At 40.2% G+C, this 25,940-nt stretch overlaps 1 protein-coding gene across 5 annotated transcripts in view; it reads right to left on the bottom strand.

Moving 5' to 3' along the window:
- Positions 1-11,729: 11,729 nt before the first annotated feature.
- Positions 11,730-25,940, bottom strand: part of TUBGCP5 (tubulin gamma complex component 5) — a 61,538-nt gene continuing 47,327 nt past the window's right edge. For all 5 annotated transcript variants that reach the window (XM_082465683.1, XM_082465685.1, XM_082465684.1 and 2 more), the window contains 7 exons: positions 23,933-24,017; positions 23,573-23,693; positions 22,922-23,097; positions 16,420-16,545; positions 15,697-15,785; positions 13,801-13,901; positions 11,730-12,277 (listed from right to left, as the gene is read on the bottom strand). In XM_082465683.1, the coding sequence (XP_082321809.1) occupies positions 12,222-12,277; positions 13,801-13,901; positions 15,697-15,785; positions 16,420-16,545; positions 22,922-23,097; positions 23,573-23,693; positions 23,933-24,017 (754 nt within the window). In that variant the 3' untranslated portion in view covers positions 11,730-12,221. The remainder of the gene's footprint in view (positions 12,278-13,800; positions 13,902-15,696; positions 15,786-16,419; positions 16,546-22,921; positions 23,098-23,572; positions 23,694-23,932; positions 24,018-25,940) is intronic.

Genomic DNA, 25,940 nt, shown 5'->3' with positions numbered 1-25,940 from the left:
AACACTTTACTGTATTTGCTTATTCATATTTAAAAATTTCATTTTACAATTGTTATTATATAGAAATATTTTTATATTGACCTTGAATCCTTTGAAATTATCAAATTCACTTTATAGTTCCAGTTTGAAATTCCTTTACATTTTCTACATACACAATCATGTCATTTGTGAATAAAGACAATTTTTACGTCTTACTTTCCAAACTTTGTGCCTTTTATTTCTTTTTCCTAATTATTGCACTGGCTAGGACCTTCAGCATGATGTTGCACAGAAGTGTTGAAAGCAGACATATTTGCCTTGTTCGCAACCTTAGGGTTAAAGCACCTAGTCTTTCCCCATTAAGCATGATTTTTTTTTTTTTAAGGTGCTCCTCATTAGGTGGAGGAATACTTTTTTATTCCTGGTTTATTGAGAGCTTTTATCATGAATGGTCATGGCTTTTTTCAAATACATTTTTACAGCTATTGAGGTGATTAGATGATTTTTGCTCTTTTTGTTGTTAATATGGTGAATCACATTGTTTGATTTTCAAATGTTGAACCAACTCTGTGGTGGTGAACTTGATTTGCTTAAGGACTTGATTTCATTAGTGAATTTTGGGTCTAAATTTCATGAGGGTTATTTTTCTGTAATTTTATATTCTTGCAATTCTTTGTAAATTTTTATCAGGGTTTTGTTGAACTCATAAAATGTTTTTTCTTATTTATTCCCTTATGCCTTTATCCTACTCATTATCTAGCTTCAAATTTTTTTTGGCTTAATTTGCTTTCTTTTTTCTCCAGCTTTTCTGAGTCTAACCAAATGGGTCTTGAACTTACCACCTTTTCTTCTGGAACTATCTTTCAAAGTCCTTGTTCAGTGCTTTTGACTGTCAGCTGTTGCTTTACTTCTTCACTCTTTGAGGTCTTGTCATACACATGCGTGCTTAGGAGTCAATCAAGTATGTAAGAGTTTAATACAGATTACAGGGCTCCCCTTCAGGCTTTGAGCCTTCCCTGCAGTGCTGGAGTGCAAGCCAGTGAGACTTCAGCTTTCCAGCTGAGCTCTGTCTGTTCATCCTGGAGTGCCGTGCATCCTGGGGTGCCCTTAGAGAAAGCCTTGTAAATGTGGGTTTCAAATAATGTGGTTTCCTTCTCTAAGTACCCTGAATTTTCTGCTTTTGTTCATTCTCTAGTACCTTTTTAAAAAACATTTTGTCCAGAGTTTATTATTGGCATAAATTTTAGTCTAATAATGCTCTACTCTGCCGTCACTGGAACCAGCAATCTTACTCAATACTTTAAAGATGTTGTTCCAGTTTCTCTTAGTTGCCTTGCTTCATATGATATGTCGATATCACTCTTATCATTGTTACCCTGTATGTAATGTATTTCTTTTCCTAAGGCTGCCTTTTAGGATTTTATCTTTTCTTCTGTTTTTAGCAGTTTGACTATGATGGACCTAGGTATGGTTTTGTTTGCCTTTATCTAACTTGAGATTCATTCACCTTCTTGGATCTACGGGTTCATGTTCTTCATCAAATCTGGAAAATTTTAGGCCATTCTTCCTTTTCTTTCTTTTTGTGTGTGCGTGTGTGTGTGTGTGTGCTAACTGAATCATACAAATGTTCATCTATACAGTAAGGAAAAGCCTCCTCACCCTCATCTCCTCCCAGGCACGAGGAGGCCCCACCACAAACACCCAGACACCGTCCAGGTGGAGGAGGCAGCTGCCGCTGCTCCAGGTTCACCCAAGGAAACAAAAGGCCGGGCAGGGAGTCAGCTTGCATTTCTGGGCCCCGGCAACCCTGCCACCCGCTCCTGCTGGGGCTCACACTGAATTTGGGGAGGCATTTTTTCTTATGCCCACTTCCCACCTTGGTCACCCTCAGGCCACACCAGCTGTCATGGTGAGGTTCTCTTTTGGTTGGAAGGGTCTTCGATGGACTTAAGGTTACAGCCAATCCTTGCTGGGGGAAGAGAAGCCTGTTTCTTGTAGAAAAATGCCCTGAATTCAACTGTCCCCATGGCAAAAAGAATAAAAGCATGCACGCGTGCACACAGATAGGCTCTTCCCAAGCCTGAGCCCCTCTGCCTCCCCCACTGGGCTCAGGTCCTTAAGGATGGTGCCTGCCTCACCTCGTGGGTGCCAGACACTGGTGGTCCTGCCCAGAGGCAGCCTGCCATTTGGGAAAGAGTCCGAGGAACTGAGACTACCAAGGCTGAGAGGGTAGCCTCTGCCGCCCCACTAGGCAGGGGAGAAGAGGTGCTCTAGGACTTGCTCAGAACCCACACCAGCGAGAAGAGGCAGGATGAATGGTACTAACAGCCTCCAGGTCCTGGGAGGACCACAGACACTCCTTCCGCCCCTACTCCAAGGCTTGCGCTCGCTCTGGCCTCTGCAAGGAGCTCACCTCTCCAAAGATGTGCACAGAAATGGTTTGCTCTTGAGAGGGAAGCCAACGTGCTTGGGATAATTACCTTGCTGGGTAAGATTGCCTAAAAGCAAGAGGAGGAGCAGGATCCTTGTGGCAGGGCCAGACCCACTGACGGTGACTACGAAGCCACCGCTGAATAACAGGAAAGGGGAAGGGGCACCTAGTGTGAAGATGTGATGCTTTGAGGGCTATCAAGTGAGGAGAACAGCTTGGCAGGTATGGGTTCCAGGGCAGCAGTCTGGGCCCAACAAACACAAGGCAATCGTGAGCCTCCTTGGCTTGGAGCTGTGGTGGCGTGGGCACCTGGCAGGGGCTCCCCTCTGCTGTTGGTAACGGGGTGCTCTTTGTGTGCCAAGAAAGTAGGCGCTCCAGTGTGAGCCCTAGCCCAGCCCCAGCCCCAGCGGCACTGCCCTCTCAGCAGGCCGGCTCCGCCCTCCCCCAGGCAGGGCTTCTTCAGGGGACCAATGTTTATTCCCCCTTTTATTTTGGGGGAGGTGGGGAGGCAAAGGGGGGTTTCATACAAGCTTTTCTCTCACAATCAAGCTTTGAAAAAACAACAGTCCTAGAAAAGGATGAGGAGGAACAAACGACGCACATTTTTGGAACTCAGACACCCAGATAGAGACAGACAGGCAGGCAGGCCCTCACCCACACCCAGGCTTGCTTGTGTCACACCCCCGGGGTGGGAGGGGTGTGGTAACAGGCAGGCGACCCTGCAACTGCACCCTAGATCCATATCCCCGGGTACCAAACCAACCAGGACTCGGCCATTATTCCTTTTTTGTTTTTAATATTTATTTATTTATTTGGCTGTGCAGGGTCTTAGTTGCGGCACATGGGATCTTTTATTTGCAGCATGCGGGATCTAGTTCCCTGACCTGGGATGGAACCCAGGCCCCCTGGGGAGCACGGAGTCTTAACCACTGGACCACCAGGGAAGTCCCTCAGCCATTATTTCTTAAAATATTTTTCTGGCACATTCTGTCTTTTCCTTCTGGGTCATCAATTACATGTATGTTAGATTACATGATATTATCACACAAAATTAGTGATACTTTTTCATTCCCAATTTTTCTCTTTCTTCCTATAATTTTTAGTAATGTCTTCAAGTTTATTAACCTTTTTGTTTTCAGTATCAGCAGATTTGCTGATAAATCCATCTAATGAATTTTAAAATTTCGGGAGGTATATTTTAGGTTTCTTTTTAGACTTCCCATTTCTCTCCTTGAAATACCTGTCTTCTTCACCATGTATGTCATCTATTCCTGCAAATTCTTCAACACATTCATAAAATTATTTCAAAGTACTTGCCTGGTAATTTTAATAACTGAATTAACTGTGGGTGGGCTTCTATTGACTATGTTTTTCCTTGATTATGGGTCCCATTTTGTTATATAGGGTGATACTTAGTTACACGTCTTCTAAGTTTTAAAATGGTAATCTAGATGTTGTCTATAAAAAGAACATTGGACACTGTAGTATAATATTGCTTTATTTAATTTCCTAGAGAATGCAACTCTGTCCTTGTGATACTGTGTTTTATAATAAGAAATATATATTTGGTCTTTATCCCTGTTCCTGACAAAGAGCTCCTAAAATCCTTAGGATTTCCTGTGATGAGAGCAATAAAGGTGTCTTTTATTTATTTTTTAGTGCCATTTTAAACATTTCGTCTAGACTTTATCACTACTGGTAAAAATATGAGTCCGATATGCACTACCCTGCCATCATTAGAACCTGCAGTCTTTCTCAACACTTTAAAGACATTTTTCCAGTTTCTTTTTGTTAATGAGGTGACTTTTGGAAAGCCCCTAGCCTAGCTAACCTAAGGATGGGAGTTCGTCACCAGAGTAACCAACCATGTGATTAGAGGGGAGAAGGGCTGAGGATTTGAGTTCATCACCAATGGCCAATAATTTAATCAATCACGTCTATGTAATGAAGCCTCCATGAAAACCTAAAAAGGATGGCCTTCAGAGAGCTTCTGGGTTAGTGAACACATGGAGATGCTGGGAGAGTGCTGTGCTCAGAGAGCATGGAAGCTCCGCACCCTTTCCCCATGCATTGCCCTATGCATCTCTTCCACCTGGCTGCTGCTAAATTATATTCTTTCATAATAAACTGGTAATCTAGTAAGTAAAATGTTTCTCTGAGTTCTGTGAGCCATCCTAGCAAATCAAACCCAAGGAAGGGGTCGTGGGCACCTCCGATTTACAGCCGATCAGTCAGAAGAACAGGTGACAACCCGGACTTGTGATTGGCATCTGAAGTGGGGTACATGGCAGTACTGTAGGACTGAGCCCTTAACTTGTGGGATCTAACACTATCTGCAGGTGGATAGTGTCAGAACTGAGTTGAATTATAAGACAGCCAGTTGGTGTCAGAATTGTAGTGTGGGGAAAAACACACACTTCAGAATGGGAGTGTCAGAATCTGAGTCCTATATTTGGTGACAGGAAAGGATTCCACAGATTCCTCCTAGGTTTGAAATGAATTGCAGCTGAGCTGCACTAATCATATTGAACCTGTGGTTCCCAATCTCTAGCCTCTAATACCACCACCTCTTTAATCTTGTGAATATTTGAACTAGGAGGGGTTGGGCTGCAGTTTCAGATACTGTTGGTTCACATTTGGATTAAGCTTTGACGGGCTCCAGAATACAATCACTCTGAGAAGGCACAGGACTACTACACTCCCAGCTTTTTATCTACTGCCACCTCCTCAGCAAAATTTGGGCAGGACTGGGGGAAAAAATGTTGGGACAAGTGACTGATCTTTCATTCGCAGCTTTCACATTCCAATCCATCCTCCCAGACCACACTGCTTGTCAAAGACTCAACTGGTTTCTTCTCAACTGTATATTCTCTCCATCTATGGCACATGAAGTCCTACTGCAAACTCACACCTGCACCATTCATCCCTCTCAGGGTATGGAAGTTGCATAGCTCTTTGCTCTCTTAGGAAGGGCTTGTTTCTCTTTGGAATTCAGTTCAAGGTTTCTGTATAGACAGTCTGTACTAAGCCCATACAAATGTACAATTTTATTTTGCCTTGTTTTTTTCTTGTTAACCATAGAAATGAAGGTCTTTAGTGTCTTAACCCAAAGTGGAAGTATGTAGGGCATTTTCTGAGATAGAGAATTTGGATCAGGTCTCAGATCAATCTCTGATAAAAGTGAATAAGCGTAGGTAAATTATATCTCAGTATTTGAAAAAGGCCGGAACTCTAGGTACCTTAACTAAATTCTCAGTCCCCTTGCAACTAGGTGTGACATGTAGGACAGATGCTTGCCCTCTGCTTCCTCTCTTCCTCTGTGGGCTGAAAGGTAGACAGAGGGCTGCCAGCTGGCCTTGGCTATTCAAACAAGGGCAACATCATCGGCAATAAGAAGCCAGAAGGGACCTCTGTCCTCAACCTCATGGTGTAGAACCACTAAGCCACCTTGAACCCCACTTGGACCTCCACACTATCACGGGAGAGAAATGAACTTCTCTTTCCTCATGGAAATGTGTTCTGGTCTCTTTGTTACAGAAGTTGAGCCTATGCTCTAACTCAATGGTCTTCAAACATTTTCTCTTAAATAAAAATTTTAGAAATCTGTATCCCCTCACACATTTTAAAGTTGACATCTGTTTTTTATATTTTAAAACTTTGCAAAGGCTATAGTTTCTGCTCTATTGGTTTATCACAAATGCTTTCAATATGTCTTCATTAAATTTTTAAAGCTACACATTACCTATGCAATTTATGCCAAATATCCCCGTTTAACGTAATTGCAAAACCAGTCCTCATTGGCAAAACCATTCTCTGACTGAAGTAATGAGCTAAGTCAGATCACTTCCTATCAGAAAATGTCTGACTTCATTTTTAAATTTCATAGGTGCTAGCCCAGGCCAACCATGTCACTTCTGAATCCTAATTCTAGGATTGGTAGATACAGAGATTCCCTTAAATTTTTCACGCCCATAAAATACCTGGAGAGTCTTCATGTACCCCAGGGTACAAAAACTCCAATTGGAAGGCCACTGCCGAGTAGAGTAGCACGCACAGGTTTAGCCCTGTCATCACACCAGCTTCCTGTCCACAGGGGCTCCTCCTGGACTCCCCTCTCCACCCCACATTTGAGCATGACACACCCAACTACCTCTCTAAGCCTGTCTCCTGACATGCCCCTTGCTCTCTGTGCACTAGCCACACAGGTCTTGCTTTGTCATGGACACACCAGGCTCATTCTTCCCATCCCCACCTTTTACATGACTGATAAGACATGACTTCCAAATGTTACCACTCAAGGAGGCTTTCCTGGATCCGTTCACACGGGAAATCACTCCCAAGTTGGTCTTACACATTATATTTTACATCAAGATAAATTCTAGATGGAACAAACAGTTAAATATAAAAATGAAAACTTAAAAGTTCCTAAGGGAAATAATGGGAAATTTTATAAAATCTTGGAGTGGAGAGGACCTTTCTTAAATTTTATTTTGTTTTAATGAAAAGTTGTATGGTATACTTTCAAAGTTCTCTTCTGGTTCTTAAAATTTTATGGAGTGAAAAGTGTCTTGTGTATAAACTCAAAGTCACAGTGGATAGGTGCCAGACTGCGGCTTATTTATTGGTACCATATCTGAGAGGCCTGTTTCTAGAGTAATTCATCTACTTTAAATGGGAGACTTATTTTGGTTATTGGTAAGCTAGGTTTTTCAGAAGAAACTTTTCATTGAAAACGACTAAATATACTGATTAAAATATGCTTTAGAAATCTTAAAATCTTAAGTACACCTGACAAAATAGTAAGGAACATTCCAACAGCTAAAAGAAAGCAAGAACCTTGACAGAGGCAAAGGGGTGAACTGGAGACACCTTATCCTAAAGATATTTGCCAATCCAGGTGAAATTAAGCCTGGGGCAAGAGGCTCATATACTTGGGTGTCTATATTTAAGTTAATCAAGTTAACAAACTAATAAATAAAGTGTTTTATCTTCTTGCTTGACAATTATATCTTCGTAAGAACAAAACTGAAAGTCATTAAAATATGAAAGACTATTTATAGCACGTATTGAGTTCTGTTGATTGGGCAAGCAATGCTGGCGTAATAAAATAAAAGCATAAATACTTTACAACTTCAAATCTTTATTTCATTAAAATAATTTTTTGTCTTGATTTCAGCAAATCATTTGTTATGTGAATAAATATTTTTTCATATAATTACATTCTACTAACAGTAACGTCAATCTTCCTTGATTTTAAGGACATTTTCTCCTGTCCTAGTTCTATCCACCATTTTAGTGGAGGTTCTGGCCAGGGAAATTAGGTGTGAAAATGAAATAAGTCATTCATATTGGAAGGAAGTAAAACTATCTCTATTTGCAGTTGGCATGATCTTGTATACAGAAAATCCTAAGGAACAGACATACACGCACATTAGTGCTAATAAGCAAGTTTGGCAAAGTTGTAGGATACAAGATCACCATATAAAAACCTGTATTTATTTCTGTACACTTGCAATGACCAACTAAAAAATAAAATGAAGAAAACAAATCCACTTCCAATAGCATCAAAAATAATAAAAGTCATATATTTGATAATAATATAAGACTAGCACACTAAAAAATAAATAAAAACATTGTTAAAAAAATTAAAGACCTAAGTAAATAGAGACATCCCATGTTCCTGGATTAGAAATTAAATATTGTGAAAATGGCAGTACTCTCCCAATTGATCTACAGATTGAATGGAATCCCTAGCAAAATTCCAACTGCCTTTTTTTTACAGAAATTGACAAGCTGATCCTAAAATCCATATTGAAATGCAAACGATCCAGAATAGCCAAAACAATCTTGAAAAAGAACAAAACTGGAGGAATCATACTTCCTGACTTGAAAACTTACTACACAGCTACAATAATCAAGACACTGTGGTAGTGTCATAAGGATGGACACACAGATGAATGAAATAAAACTGAGAACACATACATCTATAGTTAAATGATTTTTGACAAGGGTTCCAAGACAATTCAATGGAAAATAATAGTCTTTTCAACAAATCATGCTGCAACTAGACCCCTAACCTCACACCTGTTGTAAGACCTAAAACTTCATGTGCTGCCTTTACATCTTTGAGCCTCACAGGCCCTTAGAAAGGCCTAATCATGAGTTCCCTTGCTCTCTAGAAACATGCCCCACCCAGCTAGTTCTCCTATCCACTGAACCAGCTGCACCCTACCTGGTCCTCAATCTAACAGGTTTCATTTCCTTGCCAACCCACAGAATCATCCAAACCAATCACATCCACCACCTCCACTTCTAGTTACTATTGGGGTTGGCCAAAAAGTTTGTTCAGGTTTTACCTGTATAACGTATAACATCTTATAGAAAAACCAAAACAAACTTTTTGGCCAACCCTACAAAGCCGCCTCCTGCAGCCCCTGCTTGTTCATTCCATTCACATTGTGGTCTGAGAGCATACTCTGTATGATTTCTATTTTTAAAAATTTGTTAAGGTGTAGTTTATGGCCAAAAATGTGGCCTATCATGCTGAATGTTCTATAAGTTTGAATTGTATTCTGTTGAAGTAATTTAAAAATGACTATTTGATCCAGTTCAGTTCAACCATGTCCTTACTGAGTTTCCATCTCTCTACTTACATTGCCTATCTGTTCTTGCATGGCGTCCACCTTTTCCATTAGAGCCCTTAGCATATTAATCATAGTTGTTTTAAGTCTCCAGTCTAATAATTCCAACATTTCTGCCAAATCTGAATCCAGTTCTGATGCTTGCTGTCTCGTCAAACTGTTTCTTGCTTTTTTTTTTTTTTAAATAAATTTATTTATTTATTTATTTTTGGCTGTGCTGGGTCTTCGTTTCTGTGCGAGGGCTATCTCTAGTTGTGGCAAGCGGGGGCCACTCTTCATTGCAGTGCGCGGGCCTTTCACTGTTGCGGCCTCTCTTGTTGCAGGGCACAGGCTCCAGATGCGCAGGCTCAGTAGTTGTGGCTCATGGGCCTAGTTGCTCCGTGGCATGTGGGATCTTCCCAGACCAGGGCTTGAATCCATGTCCCCTGCATTAGCAGGCAGATTCTCAACCACTGCGCCACCAGGGAAGCCCTGTTTTTTGCTTTTTGATAGAAGCTGGACATGATGTGCTGGGTAAACGGAAATGAGGCAAACAGGCCTTTAGTGTAACATTTTAAGTTTATCTGGGTAGCAGTTAGACTGTTTTACCATTTGCTGTAGCGGTAGGTGTCAGAAGCTACAATTTCCTCTGGTGTCCTGGTTTTTGTATCCTATTGTGGTCAGGTTTCCCTGGAGACTTCTTATTAAATAAGGTTTTAGCTTACAGTTGTAATTCATTGTATTCCCCTGTTACACAGAAGCCCTACTGGTGTGGCAGCAAGGTGTGGAGGAGGAAAAGCATTTTGTAGTACTATGATTAGCTATGATTAGCTATGATTAGCTCTGTCTTGTGAGCCTGTGCCCCCGTGCTATGACCTTTACAAGTGCTTCTCAGTTATCTCCTCCCTCCACCCGCTACACACACACAAACACACACACACTCTCTCTCTCTCTCAGGTGACACAGAAGACTAGAAGGGGCTGGAATTCGGTGTTTCCCTTCCTCCAGGTTCATTAGGCTCTGGTAAAAGTTTCCCTCTACTCAGCCTGGCTAAAAACAGAATTCTCTGGGCATATTACAAAATGGACACTATTCTCTTCCTCATGCCAGAAACACAAGAGGATTTCTCTCTGATCTTCACTGTGAAAACCTGGTAGTCCTCCTAAAAGTCACAAAAGTATGTCCCATCCCTGAAGTCTGGGCCCCTTGGAGTTTTTAACTCAGAGTCTTGTCCACACTGAGCCTCTAGCGATTTGTCAATTATGATTTAAGTTTCCTTAGCTTGGTTCTGGCTCCTGAAGAGGTTTCTGCTGTTGCTCTGGTACAATGTGATTCTCTATGTCTGCTTGTCTCTCCAATTTGGGGGGCAGCAGTTTGCCCTCTGACCTCAAGTCTGATGGGTCTAAGAAGGGCTATTGATCTTCAGTTTGTTCAGCTTTTTTCTTGTTCCAAGGATGGCAGTGATGACTTCCAAGCTCCTAACATGCCCAACTGGAAAACCATAAGATTAAAGGTCCAAACAGAACCAGAAGAAAAATTAAGTAAAAGAGATCCCATCTATTCCACACAGAGGAGAAGGCAATTCAATGTACATCACAGCATTAACTTTCCTACACAAACTAGTTAAGGAGCAGCTCTTACTTATAGTGTAAAAGTCCTTTATTTAGATGACTCAAGAATCACCTGATGAGTGTAGCTGATGTGCTGGTGCACAGCCAGCAGACAGCTGCAGTGTCGCTGCTCCTGGGGTGGCCTCAGCTGGAGAGGTCGTGCTTGCCCTAGGGACCCACAACCAAGGACTGATGAAGGTGGGGGATAGAAGCCTACTGTCTCAGCCCTGCAGGGCTGGCTTTTCTCTCCAGCCAGTTCATCGCCCTTCCCTTCTTCCCAATCTGCATCTTGGAGGCTCCTTCCCAAAGAAACCAACTGGTGACACTTTGTGACGTCTATTCTTCCCCCAATTTAAACTTTGCTAATCTTCCCTTGGAAACTCTTAAAGTCATGAGAAAAGAACAAATACAGTATAAAATCAGTCTAAGGTAACAACAAATTCCAAATACTCATTTTTTAAAATGAAAAGATTTACTTTCCTAAATATCCTATAAATAAATGTATCTTGTATCCCAGGTTTAGAAACACTGATAATAAACATAATTCAGTTTATGAAAGAATTATGTTTTGGTATGTTTGATGTGATGATTTTTGCTATGCATAAAGAACTTTACCAAAAGAGCCAGGCCATCATTGTTTGAACCTTGACTCCATCATGACTGCTTTATGCGAGCATATGCTTCCATCAGTTTCTACAGGGTTTTGACTTAAAGCACCAGATCAAGAAATACTTCTCATATCTTATAGTTGTTAGGTTATACTGCAGTGTTTTCTTGAGACTTGGAAGTAACTATTCATCCCTGGCATTTGAAGGCCTCCTCAGTGAATTTCTTCCAAGACTTCAGAGTAAAGCCTGGGACCTGGGCTTGTTCCCAGGAGGGCTTATTAGCCGACTTTGCCATCTGCATGCAGGAAATGCTGATGCTGTAAAACGACTGAGGTTGTGCCTAGGGCAGAGGCCCCTGGTGCTCAGCTCTGAGGTTATGTGGACTTCAGTAGTTGTTTTTAAAAAATAAGTAGTAAATATAGTGCTGAGTCATAAGTGCTACAGACATGCCAAGAAGTATATAAAGAAAATGTGGGAAAACTGAACAGTAAATATAGTTTTAATTAATTGTGGTTAGCTCACAAAAGCCATACAATAGGATATATCAACAGCTGGCTTTTACATTTATTGACATTGGTGGAAGCTATTTTCCATTTTGGAACTTCCCAGGCATATAAAAGAAAATAAAACTTCTGTGACTAAGCAAAAGGGGAATAAAGTGCTTTAATTTATTTTTAATATTAATAATTACATTTTCAAAAACGATTATTTTACATTTAAAGGTATCAATACCATAAATCTATAGCTTATAGTAGGAAATATAAGTGTAAACAGCCTATACACATTCTGCATTATTGATACAGTTTTATATGCATAACCCTATATACTAACCAATAATCTCCAGAGAAAACACATAAAACCCACTTGTCTAGACAGTAGACAACAGTTTTAAAAACAAACCAAAATAGATTCCCGTTTCGCAGCTGTATGTGGTGGAAACGTGTATGTATGAAGATTAAATCTGAGGCATTTACTACACTGAAGATATCTGCTCCATGCCAGCCATGAGTGACAGTGCTAGAGATTCCACTGTGGGAAGAATAAAAATAGGTTAATAAAATAGGTTTAAATGTTTGAAAATGGCTAAATAGGCTCTAATAAATGTCTTGAAAAGTATTTAGAGACATTTTCTATTTTTAATTAAAATACTCATTATTTTTAACATATAATAAAGATGGTAATCTTCATTTATTAAATACAATTGAGAAAGTACGATTTATTTCTATTTCAGATCATTTTAGTTTTGAAAACAAAAAAAGTCTGGGCATTACACTGAACAAATCACATTTTTCAAAATGTCATAAAATCTGGCCTCAATTCATAACAAAACGCCATGTTCTGAGCTATGAGTGGAATCTCCTTGCGTAACAGTCACCCAGTGCAAAAATGGACAAATGCATCAATGTTTCCTCTAACACAGTATGGTTTTTTTTTTGGCCAAGGGTAAAAATGGGGGAGGCTGAGAGGTGGCAGTAGGGGCTTACAACATTAATTTGTTTTAAAATACTTGCATAATAAACAAATGCCTCTTCGTCGTAGAAGTCACCCGACACAGGAATACAGGGATCTAAGTAAGCACTGTGAGATCAGAACTTTCTCTCTGTTTTCCTGCCTGGCCGGCCCCCAGCTTCTTCACCACTTACAAAGAGCCGTCGGGGAGGGCTGGGGGTCAGGAGGACGGGCTCGGCGTGGGGTCCTCTAGGATTCCAGTGTGCCACACCGACAGTGGGTTTCTCTATCCTTGCAAAGATTATGTGCCTCTGGCCGGTCACTGCCCCGCCTACCTGTACTGTGGGTGCAGCAGGTCAGCACTGAAGGGCTCATCTCATCCCAGAATTTATTTAGACTTCTTTGCATTCACAACTTTCTGTGGATATGTTTTTGTTTGTTTATTCTGTGTTCACTCGTTACTCTAACAGTATTTTAAAAAATGTTCAGCTACTCTTAATGAGCATATCACAATTTGAACATACAGTAATAGGGAACAAATTAGCCCTGCATACTTTTCTCAAAAAAGCTTTGCAAGAGATACTACTTAGTCCTTTGTGTCTGTAGATTAAATGACTATCTTCTCCCCATGACTCACCCCACAGACCTCTATCTGCTTCACACACTGTCTGTGTACTGAACCGTCAGGCCTGCATTTCCTTGTGTAAGAGGCAGCCTTGGGAATTTTAAAATTGCTAAAACAACAAAAAACAACCCCCCCCCCACAAACCCTATCTTTTGAAAAGGAATAGTTACAAAGGCTACACATGACAGTGAAGTGTGACTGAAACCTATTCTGCCATCTGCTTTACTTAACGATGGTTTTAGAAATCCATTGGTGTAACACATGATATACTAGAAAGCAAAATCTTCCATCTCAATGTTTTACATCTGATTCACTCACTCCACTGTAATTTGGGAAAAACAATTCAACTGCTGAGGGACTTTCCAGGTTTGAAGTGGTGAAAAATTCTAATTCTTCATGAGATCAGTACCAAAACAATAACAGGTAGACTTAGTTATCAGAAAATATAAAAGCAGTAATATTTTAATACAATACTCACGATGGGGAAAGGATCCTCTACAGACAGCTTTGTTTAAAACTGTTACAAGAAACATATGGCAGTTTTTAAAATCAGACTCCATTTTCTCTATAGATTCCATTCTAGGAAAGAAAGTAAATTTCAATTTAGGTAAATGCATAAGGAGTTACTAGGTAGGCTATAAAATACCTTCGGAGTAATTTCAAATGTGCTTCAGTTTAATTACGTAGAATCCTAAGTCTAAGGAGTTACTAGGTAGGCTATTAAATACCTTTGGAGTAATATCAAATGTGCTTCAGTTTAATTACGTAGAATCCTAAGTCTAAAGATTCTAAAATAAAATATAAAATTTCCTGCCAAACTTTCAAAGAGTCTGAAGGAAAGTGTCATTAGGATACAAAACTGCTGCTTCAGGATGGCAGTGAGTTCTAGAGTGAGGATAACTGCGGATATTCCCGTTTCTATTGCACAGTTCTATACTTTTACTTTCCACAAGCACACCTTCTTTGAAATAAACAGCACATAAAGATATAAAACCTTACATTTTAAACTTACTAAAAAACTTGTTATTACGGGAAATAGCAAACACCCGTACCCAGCTTCAGTAGTCACCGCCCTGCAGGCAGTCCTACTTACACCCTCAGCCCCATATCTTTAGAAGCAATGTTGAGACATCATAGCATTTCAGTCATAAATATTTCAGTGTGTACACACTAAAGATAAATACTCCTTTAAAATCATAGCCACCATACCATTTGCTTAAAAATTTCACCTTGCTTTAAACATTTTTCACTTTCTGCTTTAAATGTGAATCAAGATCAGTTAATTTCCATAAACTGCGATGGTTAATGAGCCTCTTAAGTCCTCCTCACCCCCTTGTTGAAGAAACAGTTCAATTTTAGCCAAGTATACGCAGCAGTGTTATTACCTTCTCCGCCACCTGACAGTGACATGGAGGGAGAAGTCTGCTGCACACACTTGAGACAGCAATAATAAAGTAAGACTTCTGTTTTCATCCCTGCAATGAGGAATTTTATCTACCATCTTTCACCCCTGCAATGAGGAATTTTATCTACCAATGAGGAATTTTTAATCCACCATTTAGAGTATTCTGACACAGCCATATGTTAAGATTTTAGATTAGTGCTATAATGAACTTTCAGCTCCTTACTAATACCAACTAAGTACAAGCTATTATCCCAACAGCCCAGTCAACCAGACTTGCTCTTTTAAATATATTTCAAGGAAGTAATAATAGCAGCATTACATTAATTTTATAAACAAGACAGAGACAAACTATTGAGCTGCACATTCAAGGTAACAGTAGAGGATGGTACTCTGGATAGGAAGAAAGAGTTCCTGGGTCCTCTGACTTTCTATGTGATAGGTGTGGATAATAAACACCCTAAAAGTAAAATATACAATCATTCTTTTAGAGCTCTCTAAAATACAATTTTGGACTAGGATCTAGCATGATGTCCAGAATTTGGTTTAAAATAATTGAGTGAATGGGAGTGGGAGTGGGCAGTAAACACAAAACAGAACTGATTGTCACTGGCATCTACTGAAGTGGAGTGATGGACCCCAGGGTCTGTTATGCTCCCCGCCCACTTCTGTGTATGCTCGAAGGCATCCATTAACAAAAATTTAGCAAACCTATACAACAGGAATGTAATTTAAGGATATTTGCTTGTCCTAATCAAAAGACTTCAGATTTTTCTTGTTTTACCGCTCAGAAAAGAATTGCATAATTCTTGATCCTGCCTAGCTCAGATGAACAAATTCAATTCTTCAATTCTCTCCATAATTATAAGTGTATGTAATGTGTTGCCAAGATGAAAAACAAGGCTCCCAGATTGAAGCCAGCTAAAAGTGAAACTGGTCACAGCACAGAGGCTCCACAAACTTCGTACTTACTGCCACGCCCCCAGGCCAGCCTGCCAACCGTCTGCAAACATGAGGGCCAAGTTCAACACCTTCATGATGGCTTCCTTCACAAAACTGACCTGGAGAAAGCCATGGAAGAACACAGGCTCTGTGACCATATTTGGACACTGAAACCAACACTTTCACCTAATTTAAATGAGTCACAGATAAAGCTCAGTGAAATCATTGCCTTCTAGGTATAAGGAAGGGTACTAGGCTCTGAACAAAATGCACTTGGAATTGGGCCACATGCCTACTGCACCCACAGTACAGGTATATCAGCAGCAGAGTCTGACCAACAGAGCCATCAAGCTACCATTTCCTGGGACAGCCATTTGAATTCACCAGTGAAATGGGGCAAGTTATTCCAATGGCTGTAAGATGACTTAATCCCATATATTCACATCAAGCTGGACACATTTCCTGACCAAAGCACTATTATTCCATAACTGCAAATAAAATTTTCTTATTGAATCCAAACACAGTGCTGAGTGAGTGCAGACTGTCACAATAAAGTTGTCAACTGTTTCTCTTACATGTAACTTCCAGTCATATGGCACAAATTTGTAACCTATTTGATCTGGTCCTTCCTTTAAGAACATTTTGCAGATCAGAAGCTTAATAAGTATAAAATTCCAAAGTAGAGAGACAACTTCCCTTGGCTGGCTTCATTCCTGCCTCAGTGGCCAAGTTCACAGGTGACACCTCACGTACCTTTTCTCTCAGCAGACATCGATCATGGATGGTTGACAAGTATCTATAGTGAATTTTAATCAATTGATCTAAATCCTTGGCTTCTTCGACTTGATGTTGAAACTCCAGCCCTGTACTGTGAAGAATCTTGAAAGAGAAAGATGACAAATTTAATCAATAGATTTTTTTCTTTGAGAAATAATGTGCCACACACAAAACTTTTTTACCAACCTCTTCTACATTCACTTGCACAGGGAGGGAATGCCTCACTCTGGACTAACAGACTGCTCCTGTGTGGAGGGGCAAGTATATGAACTGTATAGGATATGCAGTGATTTTTTTAAAAAAAGTCACCAGGTAAATTGAATTTGTATGTTTTAATAAATTCCACTGCTTACATAATGGTCTTTCTTTAAAAGGAACATAACTGTACTTCAAGTAGAAAACAAAAAACAGAGAGCCTCCCATCAAGCCTCTTAGATAGCCTCAACCACCAGAAGGCAGACAGCAGAAGCAAGAAAAACTACAATCCTGCAGCCTGTGGACCAAAAACCACAGTTACAGAAAGATAGAGAAGATGAAAAGGCAGAGGGCTATGTACCAGATGAAGGAACAAGAAAAAACCCCAGAAAAACAACTAAATGAAGTGGAGATAGGCAACCTTCCAGAAAAAGAATTCAGAATAATGATAGTGAAGATGATCCAGGACCTCGGAATAAGAATGGAGGCAAAGATTGAGAAGATGCAAGAAATAATTAACAAAGACCTAGAAGAATTAAAGAACAAACAAACAGAGATGACCAATACAATAACTGAAATGAAAACTACACTAGAAGGAATCAATAGCAGAATAACTGAGGCAGAAGAACGGATAAGTGACCTGGAAGACAGAATGGTGGAATTCACTGCTGCGGAACAGACTAAAGAAAAAAGAATGAAAAGAAATGAAGACAGCCTAAGAGACCTCTGGGACAACATTAAACGCAACAACATTCGCATTATAGGGGTCCCAGAAGGAGAAGAGAGAGAGAAAGGACCAGAAAAAATATTTGAAGAGATTATAGTCGAAAACTTCCCTAACATGGGAAAGGAAATAGCCACCCAAGTCCAGGAAGAGCAGAGAGTCCCATACAGAATAAACCCAAGGAGAAACACGCCAAGACACATAGTAATCAAAGTGGCAAAAATTAAAGACAAAGAAAAATTACTGAAAGCAGCAAGGGAAAAACGACAAATAACATACAAGGGAACTCCCATAAGGTTAACAGCTGATTTCTCAGCAGAAACTCTGCAAGCCAGAAGGGAGTGGCATGATATACTTAAAGTGATGAAAGGGAAGAACCTACAACCAAGATTACTCTACCCGGCAAGGATCTCATTTAGATTCGTTGGAGAAATCAAAAGCTTTACAGACAAGCAAAACCTAAGAGAATTCAGCACCACCAAACCAGCTCTACAACAAATGCTGAAGGAACTTCTCTAAGTGGGAAACACAAGAGAAGAAAAGGACCTACAAAAACAAACCCAAAACAATTAAGAAAATGGTCATAGGAACATACATATCGATAATTACCGTAAACGTGAATGGATTAAATGCCCCAACCAAAAGACATAGACTGGCTGAATGGATACAAAAACAAGACCCATATATATGCTGTCTACAAGAGACCCACTTTAGACCTAGGGACACATACAGACTGAAAGTGAGGGGATGGAAAAAGATATTCCATGCAAATGGAAATCAAAAGAAAGCTGGAGTAGCTATACTCATATCAGATAAAATAGACTTTAAAATAAAGAATGTTACAAGAGACAAGGAAGGACACTACATAATGATCCAGGGATCAATCCAAGAAGAAAATATAACAATTATAAATATATATGCACCCAACATAGGAGCACCTCACTACATAAGGTAACTGCTAACAGCTATAAAAGAGGAAATTGACAGTAACACAATAATAGTGGGGGACTTTAACACCTCACTTACACCGATGGACAGATCATCCAAAATGAAAATAAATAAGGAAACAGAAGCTTTAAATGACACAACAGACCAGATAGATTTAATTGATATTTATAGGACATTCCATCCAAAAACAGCAGATTACACGTTCTTCTCAAGTGCGCACGGAACATTCTCCAGGATAGATCACATCTTGGGTCACAAATCAAGCCTCAGTAAATTTAAGAAAATTGAAATCATATTAAGCATCTTTTCTGACCACAACGCTATGAGATTAGAAATGAATTACAGGGAAAAAAACGTAAAAAAGACAAACACATGGAGGCTAAACAATACGTTACAAAATAACCAAGAGATCACTGAAAAAATCAAAGAGGAAATCAAAAAATACCTAGAGACAAATGACAATGAAAACACGACGACCCAAAACCTATGGGATGCAGCAAAAGCAGTTCTAAGAGGGAAGTTTATAGCTATACAAGCCTACCTAAAGAAACAAGAAAAATCTCAAGTAAACAATCTAACCTTACACCTAAAGAAACTAGAGAAAGAAGAACAAACAAAACCCAAAGTTAGCAGAAGGAAAGAAATCATAAAGATCAGAGCAGAAATAAATGAAATAGAAACAAAGAAAACAATAGCAAAGATCAATAAAACTAAAAGCTGGTTCTTTGAGAAGATAAACAAAATTGATAAGCCATTAGCCAGAATCATCAAGAAAAAGAGGGAGAGGACTCAAATCAATAAAATCAGAAATGAAAAAGGAGAAGTTACAACAGACACCACAGAAATACAAAGCATCCTAAGAGACTACTACAAGCAACTCTATGCCAATAAAATGGACAACCTGGAAGAAATGGACAAATTCTTAGAAAGGTATAACCTTCCAAGACTGAACCAGGAATAAACAGAAAATATGAACAGACCAATCACAAGTAATGAAATTGAAACTGTGATTAAAAATCTTCCAACAAACAAAAGTCCAGGACCAGACGGCTTCACAGGTGAATTCTATCAAACATTTAGAGAAGAGCTAACACCTATCCTTCTCAAACTCTTCCAAAAAATTGCAGAGGAAGGAACACTCCCAAACTCATTCTATGAGGCCACCATCACCCTGATACCAAAACCAGACAAAGACACTACAAAAAAAGAAAATTACAGACCAATATCACTGATGAATATAGATGCAAAATACTAGCAAACAGAATCCAACAACACATTAAAAGGATCATACACCACGATCAAGTGGGATTTATCCCAGGGATGCAAGGATTCTTCAATATACGCAAATCAATCAATGTGATAAACCATATTAACAAATTGAAGAATAAAAACCATATGATCATCTCAATAGATGCAGAAAAAGCTTTTGACAAAATTCAACACCCATTTATGATAAAAACTCTCCAGAAAGTGGGCATAGAGGGAACCTACCTCAACATAATAAAGGCCAGATATGACAAACCCACAGCAAACATCATTCTCAATGGTGAAAAACTGAAAGCATTTCCTCTAAGATCAGGAACAAGACAAGGATGTCCACTCTCACCACTATTATTCAACATAGTTCTGGAAGTCCTAGCCACGGCAATCAGAGAAGAAAAAGAAATAAAACGAATACAAATTGGAAAAGAAGAAGTAAAACTGTCACTGTTTGCGGATGACATGATACTATACATAGAGAATCCTAAAACTGCCACCAGAAAACTGCTAGAGCTAATTAATGAATATGGTAAAGTTGCAGGATACAAAATTAATACACAGAAATCTCTTGCATTCCTATACACTAATGATGAAAAATCTGAAAGAGAAATTATGGAAACACGCCCATTTACCATTGCAACAAAAAGAATAAAATACCTAGGAATAAACCTACCTAGGGAGACAAAAGACCTGTATGCAGAAAACTATAAGACACTGATGAAAGAAATTAAAGATGATACCAACAGATGGAGAGATATACCATGTTCTTGGATTGGAAGAATCAACATTGTGAAAATGAGTATACTACCCAAAGCAATCTACAGATTCAATGCAATCCCTATCAAATTACCAATGGCATTTTTTACGGAGCTAGAACAAATCATCTTAAAATTTGTATGGAGACACAAAAGACCCCGAATAGGCAAAGCAGTCTTGAGGCAAAAAAATGGAGCTGGAGGAATCAGACTCCCTGACTTCAGACTATACTACAAAGCTACAGTAATCAAGACAATATGGTACTGGCACAAAAACAGAAACACAGATCAATGGAACAAGATAGAAAGCCCAGAGATTAACTCACGCACCTATGGTCAACTAATCTATGACAAAGGAGGCAAAGATATACAATGGAGAAAAGACAGTCTCTTCAATAAGTGGTGCTGGGAAAACTGGACAGCTACATGTAAAAGAATGAAATTAGAATACTCCCTAACACCATACACAAAAATAAACTCAAAATGGATTCGAGACCTAAATATAAGACCGGACACTATAAAACTCTTAGAGGAAAACATAGGAAGAACACTCTTTGACATAAATCACAGCAAGATCTTTTTTGATCCACCTCCTAGAGTAATGGAAATAAAAACAAAAATAAACAAGTGGGACCTAATGAAACTTCAAAGCTTTTGCACAGCAAAGGAAACCATAAACAAGATGAAAAGACAACCCTCAGAATGGGAGAAAATATTTGCAAATGAATCAACGGACAAAGGATTAATCTCCAAAATATATAAACAGCTCATTCAGCTCAATATTAAAGAAACAAACACCCCAATCCAAAAATGGGCAGAAGACCTAAATAGACATTTCTCCAAAGAAAACATACAGACGGCCACGAAGCACATGAAAAGCTGCTCAACATCACTAATTATTAGAGAAATGCAAATCAAAACTACAATGAGGTATCACCTCACTCCTGTTAGAATGGGCATCATCAGAAAATCTACAAACAACAAATGCTGGAGAGGGTGTGGAGAAAAGGGAACCCTCTTGCACTGTTGGTGGGAATGTAAATTGATACAGCCACTATGGAGAACAATATGGAGGTTCCTTAAAAAACTAAAAATAGAATTACCATATGACCCAGCAATCCCACTACTGGGCATATACCCAGAGAAAACCATAATTCAAAAAGACACATGCACCCAAATGTTCATTGCAGCACTATTTACAATAGCCAGGTCATGGAAGCAACCTAAATGCCCATCAACAGACGAATGGATAAAGAAGTTGTGGTACATATATACAATGGAATATTACTCAGCCATAAAAAGGAACGAAACTGAGTCATTTGTTGAGACGTGGATGGATCTAGAGACTGTCATACAGAGTGAAGTAAGTCAGAAAGAGAAAAACAAATATCGTATATTAATGCATGTATGTGGAACCTAGAAAAATGGTACAGATGAGCCAGTTTGCAGGGCAGAAGTTGAGACACAGATGTAGAGAATGGACATGTGGACACCAAGGGGGGAAAACTGCGGTGGGGTGGGGATGGTGGTGTGCTGAATTGGGCGATTGGGATTGAAATGTATACACTGATGTGTATAAAATTGATGCCTAATAAGAACCTGCAGTATAAAAAAACAAACAAAACAACTAATACTAAACTTTCATTGGGCTATTTGTATGGAAATATGTTAATATAAATGTTTCAGACATTACATGAAATTTCTAAAAATCTTATATTTGTATGGAAATATGTTAATATAAAGGTTTCAGACATTACATGAAATTTCTAAAAAAAAAAAAAAAAGAAAACAAAAAACAAATTAAACAAAAACTTAACTACCATGGTAGAGAGTAAATGGTAAGCTACCATTTACTCTCAACAATTAAGGGCTTAAGGTTGGCCCTCTGAAGGCCGCTAGTGCACGGGAAACAGAGAGCACCTCTGCCATGTGTACCATGTCTAAAACACAGGCTTCAAAGGCTCACTTCATCCAAACAAAAGTGGGTTCTTAGAACCCACCTACCAGAATGACTACAGATTTTTTTTAGCAATGAGCACTGTCCTCGAATAACACTGCTACTGTTCAAACATCTGAACCCCTCTTCAGAAGCTACTCTAGAACTGGTTTTAATATGTGTAAGAAAAGCAGATTTACTCTACGAGTTACTTCTTATATTTAAGAAAAAAGTATATAATCTGGCTGCATTTTCCTCCTTACACCCCATACTAGCCTGACAGATTTGTTTTTAGGCTTCCATTACAAAAAACTGAAGCCATTTTCCAGGGACAGCCCTGTTCCCACTGGTGACATTTAAAGGACTACGTGGCAAGTTCTGATGGCAAGTCCAAAAGAGGAGCTCTGCGTGTGTCATCCCAAGGGGTCACTAGACAGCAGAGACACAGTGTCTGGATACATGTGCTCTGGCATGTTTTAAAAAACACTTCCCCCTGCTGCCACGTTATTTTATGATCAAGTTTTTAGTATGTGCTATCTTTACATTTACAGTCTATAAGTATTTTGTGTGCTTGTTTGTATTTATAAATATATTACAAGTAATTCTCGATGAACAGATGTATACACGGTGATAGAACTGAGTGGATGGACAGACACGAACCCTGGTCATGATGTAGTTGTGTAAGCTGTTCACAAAGTGCATGAGCTTCACTCTTAAGAGGAACATACGATGAATCTGCTGTCTTACTGGCTCCTTCTGTGGTCCAAAATTAGCAGCTGTGTCTTGTCCACCTAAAAGTCCTTCAAGTTGTGGTTTTTCAGCAGGACTAGCTAGTTCTGTGAAGGAACGAAGAGGAGGGGGGGTGGGAAGAGCATCCACTCAGACCCCACCTGCACCACTGCACAGAGCAGGACTTGTAATGGCGTGGTCACCAGCCCTGTAAAGGGCACTCGGCTGGATGCACAGCAGGGACCCCATCCTCCCTATCTGGAAGGTGAAGCAGTAAAAGCTGCCGTATCACCTTGATTATCACTGTCATCAAAAATATAAAAACAAAGTCCCATTAACTTGTCATTAAAACTTTTTCACATAACCTAAGAATTTTTATTCTGGCTAAATTCCTAATTTAGTTATTGCATTTCAGATTAACTGTACTCATTCAGGGAAGTTAATTCTGATGTCTGTAAAGCTATTGCCATAAATACATATCATTTTGGCACTTGTGTATACATAAAAAATGACCTAAGACTACCAACCTTTTTTTCAGTGCTAAAATTAAATTATAATTTATCTGTTGAAAACAAATCTTACCACCAAATAGTAAAACATCCAGACTATATTTTGCCCATTTTATTTGCAATAAGAGAAGAAACACCTGATTATAAATTTTTTGACATTCCAAACTTATAACAATGTCCACAGGCCATGGGACCTACGAAAACAAAAACAGAAAATTAGAATAGAAAGTAACCTATTACTCATATGTCTCAATTTTTTGTGTGTGTGTGGCTGTGCCGCACAGTATGTGGGAATCTTAGTTCCCCGACCAGGGATTGAACCCACGCCCCCTACATTGGAAGTGCGGAGTCTTAACCACTGGACCACCAGGGAAGTCCCTTGTATGCCTTCATTTTAATACAAAATGTTCTTACACAGAACATCAGCACATACCTTATAGCTCAGGGTCAGACCATCTAAGATATGAACAGGGAGTTTCTTCTTAGCTGTGTCAACATTTTCAAAAGATATAGATAGACTAGATAAAGAAATATCAGTTTTAGTTATTTAGCACTTTGAGTTATTTAACTTACATATTCCAAAAAGACATTTCACAAAAGGAATGCAGATATTCCATATTTTTCTAAGCATATATTCCAGAATAGAAATCAGGTTTCAGAAATAAGGAAGGGGGGCAAAATTTTTAAATAATGGGTTTAGCTATAAAAAAGAAGATACTTATAGTAAATTACTTAGGAAAAAAGACAAAGTCAGGGAAGGTTAACTGTATTTGCCAGGTGCCTAGTCCTGGTAGAGTTCAGCAAGAGGCTCAGGAGACGGACCCTCTGTTGGGGGTGGCAGGAGAGAGGGTGGGGAGAGAGAGACAGAGAGAGAGAGAGGGAGAGGGAGCGTGTGTGTGTGTCTGGGGCGGGGAGAGGCTGTTCTCCTCACCCTGGAGAGCAGGCATATGCAAGTGTGTGGGCAAGAATGGGGTCTGAAAGTGAGAGAGTGGCATGTACATATATACACTACTAAGTGTGAAACCGATAGCTGGTGGGAGGCAGCCGCACAGCACAGGGAGATCAGCTCAGTGCTTTGTGACCACCTGGAGGGGTGGGATAGGGAGGGTGGGAGGGAGGGAGGCGTAGGAGGGAAAAGATATGGGGATATGTGTGTGTGTATGGCTGATTCGCTTTGTTATGGGGCAGAAACTAACACACTATTGTAAAGCAGTTACACTCCAATAAAGATGTTAAAAAAAAAAAAATGGGGTCTGCTTCTAAAGCAAAGGTGTCACACATGGCTTCTTCCACTCTTTCCCAACTAGTTTGAGTGTGACTCTCAATAGAATGCAGCTACCATAGGGCATGGAAATGTTCCTGAGCCAGGCACTTATCTCCTTCACTCCTCAGAGCAGTTCTGTCACTGGGCTGAGAAAGGACGTGACTCTCCCAGGTTACAGAGGCACCCGTGATGATGCCTGGATGCAGCCCACGGAAGGTTAACTGTAATGCCGAGGCAGGAGTTAGCCTTACAACCAGAGATGTAAGGGGCGGTGTGTGATTTACGAGTTTAGCCAATTCATTCCATGTCAGACTAGTCAGAATTTTTTTATCTCGTAAGTCTGTTACACGTGCATCTACTAAGTACTTAGTAGGCACCTACTGAATACCTTGTCAAGTGCTGCACTAAGCAGGTGATAAAAAGCCAATCCCTCCCCGCCTCCAGGGGCTCATAGCCCAGAGCAAACAAAACGTGCAGTCACCCTCCAGTCACCAAGCCAGGGGGGCAGAGCTTTGCAGGAGTGCAGACAACTGCTGGCCATGCCCATGAGAGAGCAGCTAACTCAGTTAACTGGAGGGTGCAGACACGTGAAGGCTCCTGCGGGAGACAGTACAGCTCTCAGGGGAACCAGATATGTCCCAAATCCCTGAAGTGGGAAGTGTGGTGGAGAGAGAAGGCGATGTGTCTGTCTCTGTGTGCACAAGAAGCGAGGTGGGGAGCCAGACAGTGAAAAGCTCTTTCTCAGGAGAAGCTCGGCCCATCTGCTCCGAGGCGCCAAGGACCCCGAGCGTGTGTGGGGGCGGGGCGGCTAGTGTCCCGTGTGGCCCTGGAAGGCCAAGCGGAAGGGAGGGACGCCGAGACAGCTGGTTAGCAGGCGGCAGGGAGGTGCTCTCCAGCAAGCGCTGAAGGGCATGGGGAATGTCATCCAGGAGGCAGAACCGAGGGACCAGGGTATGTGGGGGCCGGCAGAGAGGAAGGAATCTAAGGTGAGCTACACTGGGCACTGGGATGAACAGTGGTCCCATCCAGAAGAAACAAAGGGCTGAGACAAAGATGAAGCTCAGTTTTGGACACATGGCATCTGAGGAAAGTCATGAGGCACTGGTTGTGCAGGCACCTGGGCTAAAGGTACTGACCTGCAGGTCACTAGCGGTCGCTGAAGCCATCGACATGGAAT

The sequence above is a fragment of the Balaenoptera physalus genome (assembly GCF_965194825.1).
Source record: "Balaenoptera physalus genome assembly, chromosome: 6".
Taxonomy (NCBI): Eukaryota; Metazoa; Chordata; class Mammalia; order Artiodactyla; family Balaenopteridae; genus Balaenoptera; species Balaenoptera physalus.
The sequence above is the reverse complement of the archived record's forward strand: the minus strand, read 5'-3'. Positions and strand labels throughout refer to the sequence as shown.